This window comes from Arvicola amphibius, chromosome 9 (genome assembly GCF_903992535.2).
Source record: "Arvicola amphibius chromosome 9, mArvAmp1.2, whole genome shotgun sequence".
Lineage (NCBI taxonomy): Eukaryota > Metazoa > Chordata > Mammalia > Rodentia > Cricetidae > Arvicola > Arvicola amphibius.
Genome location: NC_052055.2, coordinates 103,593,645 through 103,613,021, shown reverse-complemented (window position 1 = coordinate 103,613,021; position 19,377 = coordinate 103,593,645). Strand labels below are relative to the sequence as shown.

At 44.8% G+C, this 19,377-nt stretch overlaps 1 protein-coding gene across 1 annotated transcript in view; it reads right to left on the bottom strand.

The window, feature by feature from the left end:
• Positions 1–10,831, bottom strand: part of Ppa1 (inorganic pyrophosphatase 1) — a 30,719-nt gene extending 19,888 nt beyond the window's left edge. Inside the window, exons 1-3 of the mRNA XM_038343164.2 lie at positions 10,653–10,831; positions 7,734–7,792; positions 714–767 (exon numbers count right to left, since the gene is read on the bottom strand). Coding sequence (XP_038199092.1) covers positions 714–767; positions 7,734–7,792; positions 10,653–10,716 — 177 coding nt within the window. The 5' untranslated portion in view covers positions 10,717–10,831. The remainder of the gene's footprint in view (positions 1–713; positions 768–7,733; positions 7,793–10,652) is intronic.
• Positions 10,832–19,377: the final 8,546 nt, after the last annotated feature.

The window sequence follows — 19,377 nt, the reverse complement described above, 5'->3', positions numbered from 1 at the left end:
ACCACATGGCGGCTCACAACCATCTGTGATGAGATCTGGTGCCCTCTTCTGGCGCCCATGTATATATGCAGGAAGAACATTGTGCATATAATAAATTAGTAAGGTCCAGGTAGGTTTAGGGGTGAGGAGATGGGCATGGCCACAGAAGACCAGCATTTGGGAAGCTGAGCAAGAGGACGGAAAGGAGTCAACGCCAGCTTGGGCTACACAGGGACAGCTTGTCGCAAGAAGACAAAATATGAAAAAGAGAAGCAAACATTAACACTGGCTTTGGGTCCATCAGAGGCAGTGGCCTGGGGAAGCAGTCAGGGCATATCTGTCGCCAGCACATCAGGAAGTTTAGCTGGGGTGAGTGGGAGACATACCTGGGAAACGGACTGAGACGAGACACAGGGAACCAACCACAAGTATGGATGGTTCTCATGGTTATGCAAATCAGTTGGCTATATAAAACTAATAAGACGGGGGCTGGGTAGACGGTTCGGCACTAAGGCAGCTTGCTGTTCTTGAAGAATCCAGTTCAGTTCCAACACCTAGGTTGGGCCGCTCACAACTGCCTGTACCTTGGGTTACAGCAGATCTTACACCCTTGTCTGTTTGGCCTCAGGGATCTCAACATACAACATGGCACACTCACAGACACATACATACAAAATATATAAAATTAACCTCCTAAGAATAGCTAGTACACCAAGTCTGATGATCTCTCTTACCTCCATTTTAGCATTTGACCAGCGTGGGACCTCAACCACCATGTGGAATACATCCTGGAAAGACAAGAGGCAGTGAGAAAAGCAGACCCTGCCGTTCTTATTTCAGTGTCTCCACCCTTTCTTCCAAAGGTAAATTAATTCCATCTGACAATTGAAGTTAACGACATCAACAAAAGGTAGGGGAAGGAGATAGATAGGTAGATAAAGACAGCAAACACAGGAGCTCAGAGAGTAGAATCAGGTGGCAGGTGCTCGGTCACTCACTCTAAGTAATTCTCTGAACTTTGCTGTGTTTGAAATTTTTCATAAGAAAGTATTTGGGAGTTTCTCCAAAGAACCTTTCTGAAAAGAAGGGATAATTCTAAAACAAATAAAAGAAAATTTCTCTCTGGAGAAGGCTATCTTCAGGAAAGTCACCTCCAAAGGCTGTTGCCATTCCCTTCAGTGTTCTGTAATTCCTCAGAGGGGGTGTGGGAGCTCCTGAGAGGAGCCCTGGAAGACAAACCTGGGCCGGGTGGTGACCATGCACTTGGGGGGGTGGGGGAGAAGAGGAGGCAGAGGCAGGCAGGCGGATCTCTGTGAGTTCGAGGCCAGCCTGGTCTACAAGAGCCAATTCCAGGACAGGCCCCAAAGCTACAGAGAAACCCTGTCTCGAAAAACCAAAAACCAAAAATGAAACAAACAAAAAAGACAAACCCCGAACCAGCCCAGGACCTGGGCCTGCTTCAGTAGGTGTCAACACCAATCGGCTGGATTACTGACGTGATTCTCCAAACTGGGCTGTTTTCTGAAGGCCTCCAAACAGAACTAGCCGCTTGACGACATTAACAATTGGAGCGCACTCTGATATTTTAACTAGTAGGGGGTCTAGTATAATTATAGCTCAGATGGTATAATACATTTCAGTTAATGATACATTCACTAGCGAAAATCCCTAGATGCCAGCAGCTTAGAAATGCGCACATCAAGTCAGATATGGATTTGACAAAGGCTCTTTAGCTGGAACTGAGCACTGAGTTGTTTGATCTGTGATCTTTCTGTGTTTCTGTCTAGAGCCTTCACCAGGGTGGGTACCCATGATCCATATGCAATTGCTCTTAAGACAGGTGTGGCACCCATTCGTGACCCCAGGAAAAGGGCAGCAGGAACAGGAGAATCATGAGTTTGAAGCTATCCTATCCTGGACCATAAAAAAAGACAAGAGTTTCACGGGGCGGTGCTGGCGCATGCCTTTAATCCCAGCACTCGGGAGGCAGAGGCAAGCGGATCTCTGTAAGTTCAAGGCCAGCTTGGTCTACAAGAGCTGGTTCCAGGACAGGCTCCAAAGCTACAAAGAAACCCTGTCTCGAAACACCCCCCCCCCAAAATAAAAGACGAGAGTTTCAAAGTAGAAAGGGAGGAAATAAAAACAAAACCCCAGGGTTTAGGTTCCAGCAGCAATATCCCAAAGGTTCACAAGGTGGCGCTGTTGCAGCATGAAAGATTAAATGAGAGCCTAAAAAACTTGGTGGTAAATTTTTCTTCTCTTTGTCCTCTCCCAACCCACTAAGGAATGGCATTTAATGCCTGGACATGACAAATGCCTGGAAGTTCAGCACATAGGACGTGGAAATAGGTCCAGAAGACCAGTCTCTGCTACACACCAAGTTCAAGGTTAGTCTGGGCTGCATGAGGCCCTATCTCAAAAAACAAAAATATCACAGAAAGAATTCACTCCTGAAAAAGGAAAAAAAGGCAGTGCCTGGCAGAGCAGTGTGAGCCTGTGCCTGGAGATGGGGGTTCAAGGCAACAAAGCAGAGCACTACCAGGTAGAGCTGAATCACTGACCTAAGGCTGGGAACGACACTGAACACGTTAATGAAATTAAATGTCAAATACACACAGACGCTAAAATTGCCTACTATTACAGACTATAAAAACAGAAAGGAAAAAAATCCTCAAAAAAATAGTAAGAAAAGAATTCTACTCAAAAGCTAAACAAATTTTTAAAGCTGGGGTATAGTTCAGTTGCTAGAGAACTTACTGAACTTGCATGAAAACCCAGGTTCTATCCCCAGCACTGGATAAGCCAAACCTGACGGCACGTGCCTATAATCCCTGGACTTTGGAGATGGGAAGGGGGATCAGGAGTTGAAGGTTGTCCTTGGTCGTAGGTTGGAAGGAGCCTGGGCTCAGAAACAAAATGAGGGCTACTTATGCGTTGAAGTTGGCACTGTGCTTGCCTAGCGTGAATAAAGGGGTGGTGTTGCACACCTGTAACCAACAGCTGGGAAGCAGGGGCAGCTGAGGGAGTCCTCTGCTACATGCAAATACAGGGGCAGCAGGACTGCATGAGACCCTGCCTCCAAAATTAATACTGCCCCACTCACTCACTTCTGGAGTTTGAAAACTTTATCAGACGAGCTCACACTATATCTATAAGGAAATGCTCCTGCCCAATAGCCGTACTTGGTCTTGATTTCAGACCGGGTTTTCCTATGTAGATCCAGCTGGCTAAACTCAACCTCAGCCTCCCAACTGCTGGGATTATAGGAGTGCGCCATCACACTCAGCCTGATGATGGCGCTCTCACAAAGGTACCAGGCTTCACCATCTCTGGAAAGTTTCCCTCGATCACTGCTTATTGAGTGACAAGGGAGTTAACCCTTAATCTTCAGTCTCTTAAGCTTACATTATAGAAGGATGTGTTCTAAGTAGTTAAAGGTAAATAAAAGACTGGCGAGACGGGCTGCTCTTTCAAAGGACCTAGGTTAGATTCCTAGTACCCACCCCACACAATGGCTTACAACCATCGTTAGGTAACTCCAGTCCTGGGGGATCTTCTGGCCTCTAGGCAGGCACATATGGTACACATACGGTACACAGACATACATGCAAGCAAACACTCATACACACTTAAAAAAATAAATTTCTGGTAGCAAAGTTGAGTGTCCCCTTATGCAAAATGTTTGGCGCAGGGTTGGTGAGCTGGCTCATGGGATAAAGGTACTTTCCAGCAAGCACGGCAACTTGAGTTCAATTCCTGGAACCCATGTGGTAGAAGAGAAGGATTCTACAAACTTGTCCTCTGACCTGTACACCTGTACCACGGCAGGGACACTCCTACACATACATGCACTCATAAATGATTGTAAAGATGGTGGGGACCATAAATGTTTCAGATTTCTGAGGTTCTCAGGCTTTGATAGACTTGCACAGGCTTTACTGGGTGAGCACATCTTATCTAGTAACACAAACTGCCCGGAAATCTGAGACTCCGAGTGTTCAGCTGAGGGGCTGGAACGGAGCTCCTTTGTCTTGTGGTTAGAGGCTGGCCAAACTCACTCCTGGAGTCAGAAACACAAACGGCCTTAGGCCCTTGTATAAAGAAACAACTTCATCTGCCATGTGAACTAAGACCAAGGCCCTGTTTCCTTTTCACAACTACTACAGAATGATTGAAATTTGCTTAGATACTCTAACCATACCTTTTATTTTCTCTTCTTTACAAATCAAGGAAGATTTTGTGTTCTCAGCTGTCAAATTTGCCTGATTTGTAATGACTAAGTATTTAAGCATTCAGTCTATCTAATTAGGAGCTTGACTTATTTATTTATTTATTTATTTATTTATTTATTTATTTATTTATTTATGCGATGGAAGAAAAGAGACAGCTTCTTTTTTATACAAGCCCACCAGGAGCCTGGAAAACATGCACACTCTCAGTACTAGTATTTAACATGAGCACTAAAGACAGCCCAAAGAAACACCAAACTTCTAAAATTATGGTAGCAAGTCATGACAGTTGAGCATTAAGGTGTGGATCTTGGTTGGGTGTGGTAACGTATGCCTGTAATCCTGGTGGGAGTAAATGGAACTCAGGAACCTGAACCAAGGCTATCAGTAGATTGAGGTCAACTTCCATTGTACAGAATGGGCCTGATCAAATTGCCTCTAATCCCAGCTCCTGAGGAGGCTGAGACAGAAAGATGGTGAGATCAAACCCTGCCTGGGATACAGAATGAGCTACACTACATAATAAGATCCTGTCTCAAAAATAAAGAGGGCTAGGAATACAGCTCAGTGGTCGTGTGTGCCCACCACAGTGTGACACCCTAGTGAGCAGCCCTCAATAACAAGAGGAAATAAAATCCAAAAACCGAACCAGAACCAAACTGATCTTTGTCTACCCAGTGTCCCGTACTGTTCACAGCAGGTTGACTTTTACATTGTTCTGAGTTTGCTCAGTCTCAGAAGACATTCTCAGTGAATGCTTTTAAATTTGAAACTGAAACAGACTCCCACACAAAGGACATTTCTACAATTAACAAGACGAAACAAAATCAAGTAAAGTCCCTGCCTTCCCCTTTACTGCCCACTGAGTTTGGACAGAATCCAGCGGGACAGCTGATTTACAAGAATTTCCTGATCTCACTGGCTTGCTGCCTAAGGCCAAAGCAAACCCCATATTGTCAGAGTCCTGACGTGGGATAAAAGCTCTAAGTCTTTGGGCATTTTCTGCCAAGGAGCTGAGTCGTTAAAAAAGTATACCATCACTGTTAAGAGGCATATACCCTCACAACCTACAACTACATACAAAAACTACTCATGGACACTTAATTTAGACTCTGTGGGTCAGGAAGAGGCAGGGAGATGCCTCATGAGGTAAGGGCACTTGCTGTACAAGCTAGCAACTGGAGTAGGATACCTGGAACCCATACAAGATGGAAGGAGAGAACTGACTCCACCAAGTTGTTTCCTGACTGTCACATGTGCGCGCGCGCGCGCGCGCACACACACACACGGCATTTGTACCTTCACACACACACACACAGAACATTTTTTAAGTTAAAAAAAATAAGATAAAATCACACTGTCACTCTTCTGTAATAGGTCAGGTCGCTTTTTTGTTGTAATCCAAAATAATATCTGTCACCCACACCCTTATTTATATTTCAATTAAATAACTTCCTTAAAAAACAAAAGAACCTTTTCCGGCTTCTTGGGCAGTGAAAAGAAACTGGAAGGCCCTCATGGTCTGACCACTGTCACAAGAGTCTTGTACTCTTATGAAAAAGATTAAATAATGACATCACAGACAACAAGTATACAAGACCTCACTGTCTCTGAGAGATGATGTTCCGCAGGACACCAAAATGCCATCTCCATTTCCTATTTCGGAGTGTCTTAACACTGCTACGGAGCCACACTACGGTGATCCTTGGCTAGAACACTGTCCAGCCACTTGTGAACATGGAAAACCAGCTCTTTAACACGATACTTACCTTCTCCACACGCCCATGTGCCATGAATGGCACCAGCAGTCCACCCAGACTCCCTGTTTCCTAGTCTTCATAACTCAGGAGGGCAGAGGGATTACTGTGATACAGTATGGCATGCGTACTACGAGACCATACATAGATACTCCAAGCCAACCAAACAAGACATTTTAATGGGGAGGATCCAGCAGCTCATACTGACTTTCAGGAAATCATAAGGAACAAGTCAGAGAACCTGAGTAAATCAACTGTGAGGCTCCCACAGGGGAAGGCATCCAATTAGAGGGCCCTGCAGTAACTGCACCACATAATTGGCCTTGTTTGCTCCACTGCCTCCAAAGGGGAGGGAGGCCTAGGTCAGACAGGATCCTCTGAAGCTACCTACAAATTGGATTTCTTGCCAGTGTGTCCCAGTGTCAGCACACTTCCTAGTAGAAGTATAACTCAATGTATACATCCAGTTCTCTCTTTTCAACTTTAAAAAAGCTATTGCGTGTATGTTTATCTGTGTGTGTACGTGTATGCACACAAGACATATATGTACAGGTCAGAAGTCGGTTATCTTCCTCCAGGGCAAGTGTTCTTTGCCCCCGACCCATCTCACCAACCCTATAGGTCTATTCCTATCTAAGAGAACAGCAGTGCTTTGAGCACAAGGTGAAGATTTTACCCTGACAAGATTGCCCTACGTGTGCTATGGAGTCTACACAGATCATGTATTAACACTGAGCTAAAGGCCAATGAGGGCCCATGAGAAGACCCTGCGGGTAAACACCTATGTTGTCAAGTCTAACAACCTGGGTTTGATTCCCAGACCTATGGTAGGAGAACCAACTCCTGCATGTCGTCTACACACACACACTGCTGCCCCCCAATAAATAAATAAAATTAATTAAGTTCATCAGTGAGTGCAACCTTTAAAACTCAGAAAGCTTTGTCTCTAATGCAAACCACACTTCCTAAAGGAAAAGCTAAACGGTGGAAAAGCAAATCAGAGCTCCCATGTGTCAAGTTTCTGGACAGTAAAAACTTCTCCGGCTGCAATATAAACATAAAAACCTGGGCTGGAAACAAAGATGGTAAAGATTCTTACTAACTTGTGGTAAACCTAACAATCTGTGCTAAAGTCAGATTTCTGCAGTTGATTGGTGTGTACAAGAACAGACGCTTCTTTTCAGATCTGTGTACATACCTTCCTTAACGCGATTTGCAAATTAAAACCTACTAAACAAGTACTAAGTATTCTTGTCCTCACTGAGTTTATTTCTACTGTTTAATAAACATTCCACAGTCAAAATTCTGTGCTACCTGGTTTATTTGAAACCCTTAATATAGTAGGAAAGCTTCAGTTCCAAACACATACACCGTGACCACACACACACACATGCGCACGCATACACACACAAACAGGCAGTTAACAACTTCTGTTTCTATTCTTTCATCAGCTTCTTTAAATCAATGACATAGTTTAATACTGCCTCCTCATTTACTTCACAAACCTTTGGCAGACAGCAGAAGTTTTTCAAGTGTTTATTGAGATATAAGCAAACTCATTATGTACAACTCGGGATCTAATTCAAGAGCCCATGTTTGCCAGACATAGCGGTACACGAGTTCAATTCCAGCACTCTGATGGATCTCTGAGTTCAAGGACAGCCTAGTCTACACAGTGAGTTCTAGGATATCCAAGAATATGTAAAGAGTTAGAAGGAAAGAAAGAAGGAAGAAAAAAAGACCATATTCAAATGACATGGATTCTTACCTTTTCTGCATACATCGGAATATCATGAAATGGAGAAATATACTGTCCTTTCTCATTTTCTGAAAAATAAATAAGAAAAAACTGTTAGGAATGGTTATACTATAAACTGTTATAAAGCACTTTTTAACACCAAGATTTTGATGGGCGGTGGTGGCGCACGCCTATAAACCCAGAAACTGGGAAGATCAGGAGTTCAAGGTCATGCTTGTCCACCGAGAAAGACTGTAGTCAACCTAGGCCAGGCTACCTGAGACCCTGTCTCAAAAATACCAAAAAACAAAACAAAACAAAAAGACAGCACCCAGGAGACAGAGGAGCTCTGTGAGTCCGAAGCCAACTTGGTCTAATATCAGTTCTGTATCAGCCAGGGCTAAAGAGAGAAAGAGAGATCCTGTTTAAAAACAAACATCTAGTGCATATTTTATATTCTCCAATTCCTCCCCAGGACCAGGTTTTCACCCTACATGTTCTTTCTGCTTATACTGGGTGTTAATTCCTATTATGAGAGCAAGGACCTAATTGTATTCCTCCTACCCCCAGCCTTGAAGGGCTTACTATATAAAAGGTGATCAAATTGCTTTTGACTGATCTTATTACAGCTAGCAGCTTACAGAACTTTGGTGAACTACCTACAGGAAAGAGACCAACCAAATTATTAACTTGGAAATCCATGCTCTTTTAGGTGACACTTCAGACCTGCTTCAACATAACAACTTTCCTTAAGAATGACCTAGCCACGATGACATCTTCACACTCAATTTTTATATTCTAGAACTATCATTGGCTGAAAAGTAATTCTAGCCCAAATTGGCACATGCCTGTGACCTGAGCTTTGGAGAGACTGAGGCAGGAGGATCAGGAATTCAAGGTTTTCCTTTGGCTGTATAGTAAGTCTGAGGCCAGCTTGGGCTACATAAGACCCTGCCCCCAGAAATAAACAAGAAAGCAAGCGTAATTTTAAAACTTCCTCAGAGCTGGAGACATGACGCAAGCAACCAAAACCCTCCCTTCCATTCAACAGGAAACCTAAGAATCGGTCGCACCATTACGTTCCTTCAAATCTAAAAATCAAAGCAGACCTTGAACATCCATTATCTCCAGGGTCCTTTCCATTAGTTGTGACTCTGTGTTCTATCGCCAAGCACATCTGTCACCCCCAAGGTTCACAATGAGAACCCTGCAATCAAGTCACACACCCCCAAAACTGCAAAATTAATTTCATAAAGTTTCAAGGTTACAATTTTGTGTAGGGCTGAATGCGTCACAGTCCTCAGCTCAAACTAGACTTTTATCTGTTTTGAAGAAACTGGGAAATGTAACACTATGAGGAAAATTAAAATTATTTCTATTAGGAATGGAAGCTATCTGTTAGGCGTGGTGCCTGGGCCTATTAGTCTAGTAGTTGAGAGGTTGAAGCAGGATGCCAAGATTAAAACTAGGCTGACCCGACCAGGAAAACTTTGTGGCTCCACCTCACCACCACCCTCAAAAAAAAAAAAAAAAAAAAAAAAAAAAAGGGGGGAAAATACTTTTCGTTTTGTTTTTCAAAACAGGGTTTGTCTGTGGGACAGCCAGAACTGTCCTGGAACCAGGCTGGCCTCAGAACTCAAAGATACAACTCCCTCGGCCCACCCCCTAGTGCTGGGATTAAAGGTGTGTGCCATCACCACCCTCAAAATTTAACATTTTTAAAAAGCTCAGAGAACCAGACTTGTTAAACTACACAGTGGTTCTAAATTATTAGTATTTCTCACGTTCCAGACAGTCCCTTTGATAAACTTTAGCCTAGTCCAAAGTCAAGGAGTGGCTTTCCCCCCCCCCCCACTAACAACCAAATGCTCACCGCCAGTACATTATCTAAGTTTAAAAAGGTATTTGTTCTGTGCGTATAGCTTGAAAACAAATGATCCTTCCAAAGGGTCACTCTGAGTTACACCGATTAATTCTGGAGCCAGCACTATTTCCAGACCAAAGTTCCTACATTCTGTCCTCATTGTCTAATTCTGTAATTAATTAAAGTGAGGCCCACCCTTCCCGGATTTCCCCCCAATGGTTTAATCTTTATTAGATGTATAAGATTAGGAGTTCACTGTCCCTTTCCGCCAGACTTCGATTTGCTAGGCACTTTGGTCATCTTTCCAGGACCGTCCACTGCCCTGTCCTTCATCCACTCAGACCTCGATACCCCTGTCCATCACTTCCGAACGAACAGTAAAGAGGTTACAAAATGAAAGGCCTTAGTTAGCACCATAAATGTATACCTAGAAGCTGGGGGCTGGGAGAAAGAGACGCCCCAGATAGGTAGCTTCTAGTACCAACAAGGCAGAAGGTGGCTCGACCTGGAAGGCGGAGCGACTCCATCTTTCTGAGTAGAGGGCAGGGGATAACTAGGGACTCAGGACTCGGGTCCCTGCACCGGGGTTAAGGACCTGGCTGTTCTCCCTTCTGCCCCTAAGCTATGCGTCACCAGCCTGCTTGGGGAGGCACAGCTTTCAATTTCCTAAGGAGCACACCCAGCCATCATTGCTTCGAGAAGGCTCGGGCGCACGAGGCAGGAGCCCTCTTCATCGAGGACCGAGCCGGCAAGACCTGGGCCTCAGTTTCCCATCTCAAGAACACCGGGGGAGAGCTCGATCCCTCTCGGAATCGAATTAAGGTCTTGAGAAAATCGCTGCCCTCCCGCCCGCGATGCTCTGAGGGCAATCCTCTTACGGTGACTGTTGTCACCTCCGGGCACCTTCTTAGGGTGACTCAGTGGTTTCCTTTCCCACGTGGCCCACGTTCCGATATATGGAGGGAGCGATCGCGATGGGCACTGGGATGGCGGCCGTCGCCGGCCCCACCGCCCGCCCGCCCGCCCGCTTGCTCCGAGAGATCTGGAATGAATGGGCGGCCGGGCCGCGAGCCGTCACCACTCACTTAGGAAGACGCGGTACTCGAGAGTGAAGGGCGCGGCGCGCTCCTCGCTGCTGAAGCGACTCATGGTGTCCGAGACGCGCTGCCACCGCTGCACAGCCACACGCAACCACGCAGCCCTGACACTCAGCAGCCGGACGAGAGGAGAAAGCCCGCGCCTGCGCACCGAGAGCTCACCAGCGGGTCCTCCGCCCCGGCCTTTTATTGTGCTAGGCTCCGTTTGCGCCCTGCCCCCGCCCCGCCCTTCTGCGCAGGCGCAATCTGCCCGACGCGCCTCCACAAGCTCCGCCCCCAGGACCGCCTCTGGCTCGCAGCCTGAGCCACGTGGCCGGCGCCGGCTGCACTCTAGAAGCTGTTCGCCTGTTGGCGGCTCCGCATAGATACAGCACAAAATACTCTCCAAACGCACACGGGGCGCTCACCTTTGACTCCACTCATATCCTGCAGAGGAGTTCCTTATCTCTGGAGGCCTTGATAAGCCACCTGCTTCCCACGCAGTCTTTATTAAAGTTCAGGGTTTGGCTGACCCGGCTCTGAAAATTATAGGCTGTGACTTGGCATGTTTTCGAGCTACCAGCGAAATGCCCGCTCTCCAATTTTTATATCGGTTGACATGGGGTAAATTTGCTCTTACTAATCTCCCTGACTCAGTTTCTCTTCTGTGTTGTTGGGGAGGGTTCTGCTTGAACCAGTTCGAAGTCGGTGATTCCTGCCTTCCGCAATTGCGGAGATTTTTCTCTCCCCAGAGCCACTGGGATTTGAGATTGAAGTACTGGGAAGGCCCAGGAGTACACCCGGAGTCCCTTGAGGACATTTCTCTCAGGAATAACTTCTTGGATCTTCTTTTCCTACTTTTGCTGCACCAGCTCAGGCCGGACACAATCCCGCAAAGAGTGAGGCTGTGGACATCGCTACCTTTCTCAGTCCTATAAGGAAAGGTTAAATATATGAAGAGAGAGAGAGACAGAGAGAGATTCTAATTATAAGCCAGGTATGGTGGCTCACACCTGTAACCCCAGTATTCAAGATGCTGAGGCAGGAGGATTGCCACAACTTCAAGAAACAGTCTGAGCTACATAGTGAGTTCCAGGCCATCCCATACTGTAGTATGAGGCTGTCTCAAAATAAGACAAATCTAATTATAACCCAAGAAATTATCCACATTTTTAAAAATAGCTAGTTTTGCTTTAAAAATGATAGGCAGAATTTCTTTTTGTTTAACTATGTATTTTTTTTGTTTGTTTTTTGGGACAAGATATTTTTCTGTGTAGTCCTGAATGTTTCAGAACTCATTCTGTAAACCAAGATGACCTTGAACTCACAGAAATCTACCGGCTTCTGCCTCTGAAGTGCTGGGATTAAAGGTATGTGCCACTATCGCCCAGTTTAGCTACGTGTTTTAAAGACAGTTTCCTTTAAACTAATTTCAAAACAGTATTATATAAAATGGTGTGTATAAACCAAGTATTAAGTGAAACCCTAATAAAATTAATTTCTAAATTTGCATGTTTGTATATACATGTCGCCCCAGTGCTTGGGAAGTAGAGGCAGGGGGATCATGAGTTCAAGGTTATCCTTGGTCAGTATGGACTACAAGAGACCCTGTCTCAAGAAAAAAAAAATAAAGATAAATTTCTCATTAGTTTTTGTTCCTCCCTGTCCCTCCTCCCAACTGCTCTACCAGCTGACACCCATTAATTTCACAGAAGGCTGTGACTCACTTACTTTTGAACACAACACCACACTGTTTCAGAACATGAAGGCAGAAAAAAAAGATATATTGTAGAGTAATAGCCTAGTCGGTAATACAGTGTAGGCATAAAGGCAGGAATTGCTGCACATAATAGTACACTGGAGCCAGTGGGAATGGGAATATGTTAAGGGCTACAACTCTGTTGAGTCCCTCAGTCTTTTTTTTTTTTTTTTTTTTTGTCTTTGAGCAGATGGAACCAGTTTTCTTGGACAAACCCTGAGTTTTCTCTCTGACTGAATGGACAGAAATGACACAATAATACTAGCCTACGTGCACTGTTCCTCAGAGCCAGGAGAGGTGATTACATCTCCCTGACCTCTGGACTTAAACTATCTCTGATCCACTGAATATATTCAGAGAGCCAATCAGCAGTCACTCTAGCAAAAACGCCCAGCCCTGTGCATCATCACTTTCCCTAGGCAGCAAGGGTAATCAGCCCCACAGGCCTTGAGGACCTTCTTCAGACAGGCTTGGTGGCAGGCTCAGATCATTCCAGCCCTTGGGAGGCCGAGACAGGAGGATAACAAGTTCGATGCCTTAGGCTCCCCAGTAAGACCCTATCTGAAAACACTGCCCTGGATGGGGCCTTGGGCTTAGCAGTTAAAACATTTTGTGCTCTCGCAGAGGACACAGGGTTCAGTTCCCAGCACTCACAGGAAGTTTACAACCTTCTCTAACTCCAGTTCCAGGGAATCTAGTGCCCTGTTAATGGTCTTGGGTCTCCAGGACCCATGCAGTACATACATACATACATACATACATACATACTGCAGGCAATCATTCATACATATTTTTTTCGAGACATGGTTTCCCTGTGTATTCTTGGCTATCCTAAAACTTGCTTTGTAGGGGTCAGGTTAGCCTGGAACGCAAAGATCTGCCTACCTCTGCATTCTGAGTGAAAATACATATGCTTTTTTATGAAGCCTGGCTAGGGGCTAGAGAGATGGCTCAGTGGTGAAGAGCACAGGTTCTTCCGGGTGATATAATTTCAATTACCAGTGTTCCCCATGCTGGCTAACAACCATCTGCCACCCTAATTTCAGGGATTTGATGCCCTCTTGAGGCCTCAGTGGACCTCAGGCACACAAACACAGACATACATCCAAACAAAACATCCATATATATATATATATTTATATATATATATATATATAAAATAAAAAATAACGACTTGTTTGTTTTCTTATTTCAAGACAGGGTTTCTTGGTACCTTTGGAGCCTGTCCTGGAACTCACTCTGTAGACCAAGCTGGCCTCAAACTCACAGAGATCCACCTGCCTCTGCCTCCTGAGTGCTGGGATTAAAGGCGTGTGCCACCACCGCCTGACAATGATCTTTTTTTTTTTTTTTAATTTAGAAAATTAGGGCTGGGCGGTGGTGACACACGCCTTTAATCCCAGTGCTCTGGAGGCAGAGGCAGGCAGGCGGATCTCTGTGACTTCCAGGCCAGCCTGGTCTATAAGAGCTAGTTCTAGGACAGGCTCCAAAGCTACAGAGAAACCCTGTCTTGAAAAACAAAAAAAGAAAGAAAGAAAGAAAGAAAGAAAGAAAGAAAGAAAGAAAGAAAGAAAGAAAGAAAAAAATAGGTTGGAGTAGAGCTCAATTGTTAAAGTGTTTGCCTAGAATACAACAGAGCCTGGGGTTCTATCCCCAGGACCACATAAAACCAGGCGTGGAAGCATATGCCTATAATCTTACCACTCAGGAGATGGAGACAGATGGAATTTAAGGTCATTCTTTCTTTATGGCAGGTTTGAAGAAGGGACACAGCATGGGATACTACAGACCCTGCCAAAAGAAAGCAGGAGGTAGAGAGATGTATCAGTCAGTGCAGTTCTTACTACAAGCAAGAGGACCTGAGTTCGGACTCCCAGCACCTATGGAAAATGTCAGGAGTGGTGGTATGTACCCCAGTAATTTGAGTGCTGGGAGAAAGAGACCAAAGGGTGCCTGAGGCTTGATGGCCAACCCATCTAAGCACATCAGTGATGTCCAGGTTTATTGAGAGACCTGTACCAAAAATTAAGGTGGAAAAGCAATTGAGGAAAATACCTGACATCAAACTCTGACCTCCAAACACACACACACACACACACACACACACACACACACAGAGAGAGAGAGAGAGAGAGAGAGAGAGAGAGAGAGAGAGAGAGAGAGAGAGAGGCACATACACAGGCACATGTGCACAGGCATACACAGATAGGTAAGAGGAAGAGTAATTGTTAATTTTAAAAACGGCAGGAGAGAGAGTCCCACCATACAACAAAGCTCACATGGGAGGTTTTCTGGAAGAGGAGACAGAAGGGGCAGAAAAGGGTTCAAAGAAGGTGGGCAGAGAGGGGGACGGAGTGGGCACAGAAAGGGAGGCAGAGGTGAAGCAGAGACTTGTCTCTTAAAGGGACCTTTTGCACCCATCTACAGATTACATAGGTAGTGATGTATCAGCCATAAAAACCTGGGCTGGCCAAAGTACTGCCTGGGTGCATCCTGCCAGGTGACAGGCCAGCATACTACCTGAATCCTAACATTCCCACTTTTTCTTTCTTTCTTTTTTTGGGGGGGGGGGTGGTTTCGAGACAGGGTTTCTTTGTAGCTTTGGAGCCTGTCCTGGAACTAGTTCTTGTAGCACAGGCTGGCCTTGAACTCACAGAGATCCACCTGCCTCTGCCTCCCAAGTGCTGGGATTAAAGGCATGTGCCACCACCGCCTAGCTCCCACTTTTTCTTATTATAAAAAGGTGGGGGAAATTAAAGAGGATAGCAGGTAGAACAAGGATGGGGGCACTGGGTTCTCAAGACTGCTTCCTGCTGATTTGTGGGTGTCAAAATCTTGGACCTGAGAAAGCTGGGCTGCTGACCACGTCCTGGGGTAGTGTGTGTTTCACTGCTGACTGGGCTCTGTGGAACTGTCCGGTGCCTCTTGGACCTGATGAAGTGCTGGCAGAGAAGAGGACAAAGTCAAGGGGAAAAAATGTTTTTCTTAGGTTCTGGTCATTGAGGGAGGGGAGTGTCAAGACCAGGGAAAGGTGGGGAGGCATAAGCTGTTTAGGTCCTGGGAATTAGGAGTGCATCTGACCTGTTCGAGGTGAATCCAAGTCGATTTCCTGGAACTTGTAAGAATTTTTTGAGTTTGTGAAAACATAAGTTTTAAACACATTAGAAATGGCAGTATACTCATCCCACAAATGATTCTGGTTAAAAGCATTAACACTCTTTCTTCTATCCAGAAAACTGTGGCATATGATTTTAGCACAATGAAAAGCACCTTTGAAGTCTATAGCTGGGAAACAACCAAAGGGAATTTAAAATCGTGATCCTGTATCTGTGCTGACAGTGGTAGTGTGAGGACCTGACTTTGCAGACTCCATTTCAAACAAGGGGCTTCCCCTTAACCAAATGTGACCCTGGCCGACCTCGGGTCTAGGAGTGTTCTGCCATAGCAGAATTTGAATGGATACCTTAGAAGTAGCCAATTGAGGAGCTAAGGAGCAAGGCCATCAAATGTAACAAGCTCCTGATGTTTTCTGCAGACATCCCTGTCCTTACAGATATCCTAACAGCAATGTATGGTCCTTTGTTAACAGTTCTCACCCAAAGTTTGACCAATGGTTTCAGAAATAATCTTACCCTGTACCGCCTTCATCCAGTCCCAAGGCCCCAAAACATGTAGTCACCCTACTTTTGGACATTGTCCTTTTTTTTTTTTTTTTTTTTTTTTTTTAGACATTGTCCTTTAAAAGCTCTCCTTTCCCCAGGCTCAGGGCCTCATTCTCTTTGCACCCACTGTGATGGTGTGTTGGAAGAGTGTGATCCAGACTTGAGTTTGTTAAACAAAGACCCTCATGAATTTTGCATCGGAAATCAGCTCCGTGAATTCTTGTGAGGTTCAGTAACACAGGCATAATATTTGGTTCCCTGACCAGGAATCCCACGATCCCATAGACCACTAGTTTGCTCTGTTTTCTTCTTCTTCTTCTTCTTCTTCTTCTTCTTCTTCTTCTTCTTCTTCTTCTTCTTCTTCTTCTTCTTCTTCTTCTTCTTCTTCTTCTTCTTCCTCTTCCTCTTCCTCTTCCTCTTCCTCTTCCTCTTCTTCTTCTGCTTTTCTGGAGCACCTGAATCTGTAGCCATGATCGGTAATGGTTAGGGAGTATTCATGATCACTGGGGACCCGAAAAATGTTTCAGATCCCCATGGGGAGTGGGAAGAGAAAGGTCCCCCACTCTGTTAAGTGGGGACAGAAAGTTTCACCATCTGTATAAGTAGGGACAGAGAGCCCTACCCTGTCTGGACAGTATTTAGATTTGTCTCTTTGTCTTTAGCTTCGATGGGGTAAACTCTTTCTCTGTGCCCTCTGTCTCTTGTGGTGTCTATGTTCATCCGTATTCGTGTTTCTAACTGTGATGGATGCTAGGGAACAGAGGATTTTCTCCACTTACTCCTAACCTACTACCTAGATATGGATGCACATGTTCAAATCTGTCACTTCTGATTAAACTTGTCATCTTTTGCAGGTCGGAATTGTTATGGTACGAGCTGGCACAGCGGGTGAGAGAATACCCTATGCTGACAGAGCGTGAATGGGAAGTTTTATTGGGAGAATGGAAAGGAGTGTGGAAAAGGGAGTGAGAGGCAGAGAGCTGCCTCTTCAGAAGAAAGGAGGGGAAGAGGGGAGGGGATGGGGCGGAGTCATAGCCTTGGTGTAGAGATCCGGCTGTCCTAAGAGGAGGTGCAGTACTATTCCCTGGAGCCTGAACCCTTCCTGACAGCGCGTAAGGCTGGCCCCCTGCTGCCAGACTGGGCTCTCCTGGCCCCGGCCAGAGCCTGGGTTACGCCACTCTCCACGATGGGTCTGGCAGGCAGTGTGTGGGTTCTCGCTACACTAAGTCTGTGTACTGGGTCCGCTTGCCCAGCGGCACCATGGTGGCACTTAAAGCAGTGGACTTTAGCCGCCACAATCTGGGAAGCTGCTTACACGAGTTGGGCACGCGGGCAAGCTGGGAGGGGGCGGGATCTGCAGCTTCATTCATGACCACACACACACACACATACCCTGTCTCTGTATCTTGAGGGTCTCGCATTTGAAGGGGTGAGGGAGCTGCACTCTGCAGCTAAGTGCAGGAGAGCCTCTGGGTGCTAAACTGAAGAGAACTAAAGAAAGTTTTCGATAAAAGTTTTTATGTTCACTGGAAGGCGAGAAAGAAGGCAGGAAGGAGACTGAAATAATGAAGAGAGGGAAAAGGAAAGGGAAGTTTGTCTAAAATAGAAATGTTTGAGAAATCAGATAAATGGACTGAAGGTATACAGAAATTTGAAGATGGCCAGGGGATGTAAACTACGTTTGCTGTGGTTTCTCATACCAGCAAATATTAAATTTGAAAAGAAAACATAAAATTAGTTAAAAATTTGACCATATTAGTTTAATTCTGGTTAAAAAGTTTTGTTTGTCTTGTTGAGTTTTGTCTATTTCTTGAGAAAATTGGGTAGGCTTGTTGAAAAGTTTGTGTTTTCTTGTAAGTTTTGTTGCAAGCATGGAGCGGAGACAAAAAAGGTTTGAATACTTTGTTATCTCTGCTCCAACAGCTGTCAGCCAAGACCAGCTGCTGCTGTGGCGGAACCTATGGGCATGACTCAGAAATTATCTCTGAGCTCTCGTCCCTGGATTCAGATGAGCAGGAATTCAGATGTCTTTTTGATGTAGATAGCGTTAAGATTGTTTTATGCTGTTCTTTACTAAAAGCTGGCTCTAGAGTTGGATTATGGGTCTTCCTTCGCTAGACCCGGGCATGCTTATTTAAGTTTCTGCTGTGTCAGTCTGAGCCCGGGACACAGTGACAACAAGAAGAAAACAAATCAGAGCAACCAAAAAATCTGGACTTAGTTTACACGAACATTCTCTACCTTAAAATTTATAAACTTTAGCCAGGCAGTGGTGGCGCATGCCTTTAATCCCAGCACTTGGGAGGCAGAGGCAGGTGGATCTCTGTGAGTTCCAGGCCAGCCTGGTCTACAAGAGCTAGTTCCAGGACAGGCTCCAAAGCTACAGAGAAACCCTGTCTCAAAAACCAAATAAATAAAAATGCAAAAAAAATTATATATTTATTTTATTAAATATGGTTAAAACTGGTTAAAGTTAAAATAAAACTAGTTTAAAAGTTAACTAATAATACTGAAAATTAATAGCTTAAAATCTAATGCATGGGTAATTTTAAAGAAACCATAAGACGTAATTCCACTTTGGATTCTGGATTGCCATTTTGCTAGATTTTTTTTTTTTTTAAATGGAGGCCACATAATTTCACTGCCATCTTGATTAAAGTTAACTGCATGGAGTGAACCTAACTAGGAGGCAACAACTGATCTCCAGGATAGTTTGGATTGGGGTAGGCTTTTGTATGATGGTTATTCTTCTGTTTTGTATGATGATTAATCTTCTGTTCTGAAAACAAGGCATATATATATATATATATATGTGTGTGTGTGTGTGTGTGTGTGTGTGTGTGTGTGTGTGTGTGTGTGTATGATTTAAAATATTAAAACTGCACCTCAGTGCTGCTGCTGCTGCTGCTTTTTCTTCTTCTTCTTCTTCTTCTTCTTCTTCTTCTTCTTCTTCTTCTTCTTCTTCTCTTCCTCCTCCTCCTCCTCCTTTGTTTTTTTTTTTTGAGTTTTTTTGTTTTTTGTTGTTGTTGTTTGTTTATTTTTTCAAGACAGGGTTTCTCTGTAGCTTTGGGGCCTGTCCTGGAACTAGCTCTTGTAGACCAGGCTGGCCTGGAACTCACAGAGATCTACCTGCCTCTGCCTCCCAAGTGGTAAGATTAAAGGCATGTGCCACCACTGGCCGGCACCTCAACGCTTTTATACACAAGAATGTACCTTGCTCTGGCAGTTAAATTTTGTAATTTGAGAGGCACCCAGGTAATAATGGTTGTAAAGACTTAAAGGCATCATAGGGAGCAGCGGAGACTAGAGCCCC